Source organism: Zerene cesonia, chromosome 15 (assembly GCF_012273895.1).
Source record: "Zerene cesonia ecotype Mississippi chromosome 15, Zerene_cesonia_1.1, whole genome shotgun sequence".
NCBI classification, from domain to species: Eukaryota; Metazoa; Arthropoda; class Insecta; order Lepidoptera; family Pieridae; genus Zerene; species Zerene cesonia.
This window is the reverse complement of record NC_052116.1, coordinates 1,161,367-1,167,366: the sequence shown is the minus strand read 5'-3', so window position 1 is coordinate 1,167,366 and position 6,000 is coordinate 1,161,367. Positions and strand designations below refer to the sequence as shown.

The window sequence follows — 6,000 nt, the reverse complement described above, 5'->3', positions numbered from 1 at the left end:
CAGCATATGGGTTAACGATTTGTATAGATTTTTCAATTTAAAGAATTTTGGAACAGCATTTTCGCTCTTTCCCACATATTTATCATTTTAAAAGTATTGCTGATTACAATGTTTTTTTAGTCTTTTTAAATTATTACCATAAAGTTAAAAGTCTATAAAAAATCGAGGGGGCAAATTTAGGATAAGTTTCACATAACATTGAAATGTTGATTAATTACATTTAAAATGATAAATACACAGATATATCTATTTTTACAGTCCCAAAAATACACAGTTCTTTCATGAATCCAACCAATTCATAATTAATCTCTGAGTATAATTCTTTACAACACGTGTCATAAAACGATGCAATTTAAAATATCCACTGGTTAAGAACATTTTATATTTATATACTTTTACGGCACGTATTATAAAACAATCGAGGTTTACAGCTAACCATGTACCTTTGGGAAATACTATACAAGCCTTAATCGAATTACGTCATAAAATATAAATATGATATACATAAATTAATCACGCCGATGATTAAAAGTTTTGGCAAACAGAATATAATTTTAAAGGGAAATCAAACGGTCATGTTAACTCGATTTAGTTAATCACACAAGCTTAGCAGGGCCACTTTAATTCAGTCGTCTTATATCCATCGGGATATTTAGTTGCAATGTCCTTTTTTACCAAAACTTTTACTTAACACTTATTTAATGGTAAAAAATAATTACCACATACTTAAGTAACGATAAGTACAAAAATGTTAAAATTTACTTTATATCACACGAACCATCTCAAAATCCGTCATTGTTAATAAATACATTTTAAATTTAATTTCTACAAGGTGGAAATTAACTTATGGTACTTTTATGTTTTGTAGAAACAGCTTGTTTTCTTTGTGAAAATATATAACAATAGAAGATTGATGCAACAGAACAGGAGACACATTATCAATGTGGGGCGATAATCTAATTAAATCGTTTATAAAACTATAATTGAAAAAGGGTCGATCAAAAGGCAATATGCCAAGCAATTGCGACAAAAATATACTATAGGAAAGGATTCATTTTTGCTCTATTCCTTTCTACAAAACAAAAAAACATTCCACGAGTTATAGCGGATTTTAACCCTTATCGCCTAGCAGCAGGAGCTTGCGTGTGGTGTTGGCAACCTTCTACATTTTCTGGCCAATCACAGACGTTCTCATTGGGATTGAAGACCAGGTTAGAGGGGCACGGCATGTGGTGTTTCCTCTCCCCCTCGCACATGTAGTACATGGTGCAGTCGGCTTTGTCTGGATGGTAGGAGATATGGCCGTCTTCTTCTTCACAGGTCACTTCGTTGGCTGGAAATTAATGATCATTAGTCATCATTGTTATTAAAGATTAAACTATCTTAAAGTATAGATAGAAACCAAAACACGCTAGAAACCTTCTATTTTATGAAATTATAAATTAGTACGTTACTTTTCATCACAAAGCACATGCTTTTTAGTCAAGACGCATTTAGAAATCATTTCCATGTTTTATAGATTCCCATTTTATTCATTTTTTCATGTATTATGAACAACTTTGTTACTAACAACTCAAAATTCTAGTCAATAAAAATTAAAAATACTCACGATCTTTAGTAGTGTACTGTCCACTGCCGCTCGATGTCTCATACGGTCCATCGTATTCCAGCCTGACCTTGTAGTCACCGAGTTCTTGTTTCATGGCAGTGATGAGCGGATACTTTCCAGTTCCACATGACCCTCTGAAGTCATCCATATCGATAGACCAAACCATAATTCCACCGAAGCCTTCTTCTTTGAGCCATGCCATCTAGAAGAATTATAGTGATATTTAGAAAAAGATTCTAAAAGAATAGTTGATTTTTAGTTCGAAAACACGTTAGCATTTTATGATACTTAAACTACTCAGACAAAACAATAACTGAAGTCTTGTAAATCAATGTAGGTATTTGATTCACGAGTTTCATTAAGGCAAGTAAAATGGAAATATTGCTGACCATTTTCCTCTCTTATTTAGAATACTGCATTTAACTACATGGCTTTCATTTTAATTGGTCTTCCTGACATATGACATAACTTTTTCTGAAAAACATTGGTTTTAATGCCTCATTGCAGGAATTCCACCTTCACTTTTTTAGGTTAGACAGCTAGGTATTCGACTGCAACCCCACCCACACGGTAAGTTGTAATGTAGTCTATGAGAGGGCATGTCTAGACGCCAATTCACTATTGCCTTGAATAAATGTAAATTGCATCCTTCTGGAAAGATGGATGCGGGCGTTTCATTCCTTCTAAGTTAAGTTATGTTGATGAAAGATGACTGATAATGGTATGCACGCACAAATGGCTTCATCATGAACTTTAGACCCTTTTTTTTACTTGAGGAAATCCTTCATGGATACCTTGCTACTTCGGAGGTACCAAAGGTTATGGCGGACACTTACTGGCTAAAACCTCACGGTGGCCTACTTAGGCGCAGGTTATGAGGGGTTCCCGGGATCTTCTTAGGAACGCACACGGTACCCTTCGCGCGCTTGCTGTTTGCAGCTCCACAAATCTCAACTTCACTCAACTTTAAACTTACCTTAGTTTTTAATGACCTCTCATCATCAAAGCCAACCCACTGGTCGTCCCTATACGCGAACGGCACCATCTGTTCATTGTCCCACACGAGGGTGGTGTTGTCCTCTCTGAGGAAATCGCAGATCTCGTAGTATGACATGAAGCCAGCCTCGTTGGTGTAGCGACCGGCTTGACCTGAGATTTATTATAGATGTAAACAATTGGAAACTTTGAATTACGCATTGCAGAATCACACATTATTATCTAAATTATTAAGAAACTAGCTGTTCGCCCTGGCTTTGCTCGTGACACACATATATCATTCAATGAAATTGCAGGCTTTCTAATGGTGAAAGACTTTTTAAAATCGGTCCAGTAGTTTTGGAGTTAATCCATTACAAATAAGCAAACAAACAAAAATACAAATTCTTCCTCTTTATAATACTAGTGTAGAAAATGAAAATCTTACCACCGCCAGACGCAGCGGCGCCAATGTCAAACTGCGTCTCGTTGATAAGAGTGAACGACCTTCCGTATGTTGGCATACCGATCATCAGCTTTTCTTTAGGGGCTCCTTGTCGCACCCACTCCCTGGCAGAGTAATCCTGGAAGTGAATATTACATCAATATCGGTATAGTATTAAGTATATATAATAAGCTACTAGATAATGCCCGCGGAAACCACGTAGTCAAAGGAATACCTTTAACAGGGAATCAGCTACTGCTGATTTTATTTATATCCTGTTTATATTCTTCTTGTAAAGGTGCACAATAAAGAGTTTTTTGATTTGATTTTCTGATTTTCAATGTGATTTGATTGTTTCTTTGATATCCTTAGAAATTACGTCTTCCCAAAAACTGGTTAACCAGCATGAATTAGAGAATGGTCAAGAGTATGGATCAGTGGGTACAATTCCCAGCGAATAGTCCTGGCCAATAAAAAACTATCATATAGATTGGAAAGCTGGATATACGAGTCACACATATCCCGACGCGAAGCTTTTGCTGAATTAAATTCCGGATCTACGTACGGAATGGCTGTATAAATTCCGATTCCGCGAATATTGCGAATACACTCATATCTGACAGGTGGCGAAACGTCAAAATTGCATATTATTGCGAAACTAGTAAATAAAGTGTGAAAGGGTATACCAACAAAGACGATTTTTTCTGATAAGGATTTTTCATTACCAAGTGAAGTCTAGCTTACAACTATTACGTTTAATTTATTGTTTAACTAGCTGCGCCCCGTGGTTTCAACCGCGTAAGTCCGTATCCCGTAGGAATATCGGGATAAAAAGTTGCCTATATGTTACTCTAGTTATCCAGCTGTATACGTACGAAATTACATTGCAATCGGTTCAGTAGCTTTTGCGTGAAAGAGCAACAAACACACACATCCTTACAAATTTTCGCACTTATAATATTATAGTAGGATAGGATAGGATAGCGTTGAAATGCTTTATAAATATGAAATTTGAATCAATAGTGGATCACTGGCCAGTAGCTGAGAGGCCAGGCGTTGCTACGGTTTAACTAAGAGACGCAGGCTCAAATCCCGCCTCGCGATTTATGTTATTGAGGTGCTTATTTTTAGTAACGTTGTGTTGTTTCGCTGATTTGTGAGGGTCTGTATGAGGACAGTAAGAGTTAAATGATTCACGCACACATTTATGCAATTAACGCATCCACACATACACTAATGTGTACGCACGCGTATATATTATGCTCAGATATAAGAATATATTATAAATTAATATAATTTTATAATGATTATAAATCGCAGCAGCGAATTAATATCTATTCATTTATTTAATTATTTATTTATTCATTCATTTAGGCCCATCAGCAGTTCTATATCGATACATAAACATAAAATAATACACAAAAATATGTCAGAGAATGATCAAATAATATGAGAACTGCCTGCTCCATATCATCAAATACAAATTTTCATATATAACTCACCACTGTTAGTTTCTTCTGATAGCTGGTGGCGCTCTCGAGCGGGAAGAGTGGACTATTGTGCCCAACTTGCCTCTCCCATTGTCCGTGGAAGTCATACGTCATCACATTGATGAAGTCCTGATGATGAATAAACATTAATAACCTTTGGGCTGAAGATTTCATTTGGTAAATTGGGACTTTTTAACGGAGATCAAATATGATTCATTATTTACTGTTTAGGTTAGGAATATTTTATGGAGGATCTAGTGATGTAAATTCTCTGTTATATTTAAATTAATTGGTAATTATAATCCCACTTATTATATTAATTAACAATAAACTAACATGGTAGAGTACGCTACTGAAATTACCTATGCTATTTGCATACTTCTGTACGATAGGTTTGAAATTTAATATACTCAATTCTTAATTATCTTTATTTTATTAAAGATCTATACATCACATACAACTTTGATTTATATTTACTGCTAGTTGCACGCCCCGGCTCCGCTTAAGTAGTCAGGCATTTATCGTAATTGAAATAATATAAGCTATCCTCTCTTTTAAGTTGGATCAAACTACACATGGTATGCAAATTTGACTTAATTCGGTTGAGCAGTTTAGAAGCCCATCGCGGATAAACAGCGTGACACGTAATTTACTTATAAGGATTGAGAATCCACAAGTCGTACCAAGTATTTGGCGATTTCTGGCACATCGTAACCAGCGGCGATAGCTTCGAAGGAAGCTGGTACAGCTGCAGAGAGCAGGAGTCGCGGCTGTCCAGAGGTTTTGGCCTCGCCTTCGAACGCGAGACGCAATTCTTTGAGGAGGGATACGAAAGCTGCACGGTCATCTGCCCCTCTGTAATATGTGTTTAGGTTTTTAAATTGTTTATAAAATATCTATTGTAGAATTCATTATATCTTGCCTTGATTAATTGTGAGTCGAAAAAACGCAAGCAAACTGGTTTTGTTTCTTATGCAAAATTTAAAATAACGGTGACATTATTTTAAGAGAGCAGCTACAGAGTTTCTCTCTGGCTCATCTCTATAGAAACTCCTTTCCGAAGAGGTAAATGGTAAAGCTATGTTATGACGATTCAAAAGTGCTTCTAGGAATCTAATTGAATAAATAAATTTGCGTTTCAACCGAAAAAAACCGAACCAAAATCGGTCCATCCATTTGATGGCTATGGTGCCACAGACAGACATTAGCGTCAAACCCAGACCCTTTACGAGAGGGGTAAACATCCACTAGAGATACTTTAAAAGACAAAAATAATAACATTTCTCAAGCCCATTCACACCTGTCTAAATCCATAGTAAATGCACGTTAGCTCGCAATATGCATGAAGCTTTCCAAATATTTAAAGAGGGGAAACTAAAAATATGGAATTGTAAGTCGAAGTTGGACATTTCGACAGTAAAGTTAGCATAGCTGTTCAACACACTATACACGGTAAGCAATTTGAATGCCTTTGTAAATAG

General features: G+C 36.0%; 1 protein-coding gene across 1 annotated transcript in view; it reads right to left on the bottom strand.

Moving 5' to 3' along the window:
- Positions 1–887: 887 nt before the first annotated feature.
- The window catches only part of LOC119832322 (probable chitinase 10), an 81,794-nt gene continuing 76,681 nt past the window's right edge, over positions 888–6,000 (bottom strand). Inside the window, exons 14-19 of the mRNA XM_038355984.1 lie at positions 5,203–5,374; positions 4,532–4,648; positions 3,033–3,168; positions 2,586–2,758; positions 1,610–1,811; positions 888–1,333 (exon numbers count right to left, since the gene is read on the bottom strand). Of these exons, the coding sequence (XP_038211912.1) occupies positions 1,119–1,333; positions 1,610–1,811; positions 2,586–2,758; positions 3,033–3,168; positions 4,532–4,648; positions 5,203–5,374 (1,015 nt within the window). The 3' untranslated portion in view covers positions 888–1,118. The remainder of the gene's footprint in view (positions 1,334–1,609; positions 1,812–2,585; positions 2,759–3,032; positions 3,169–4,531; positions 4,649–5,202; positions 5,375–6,000) is intronic.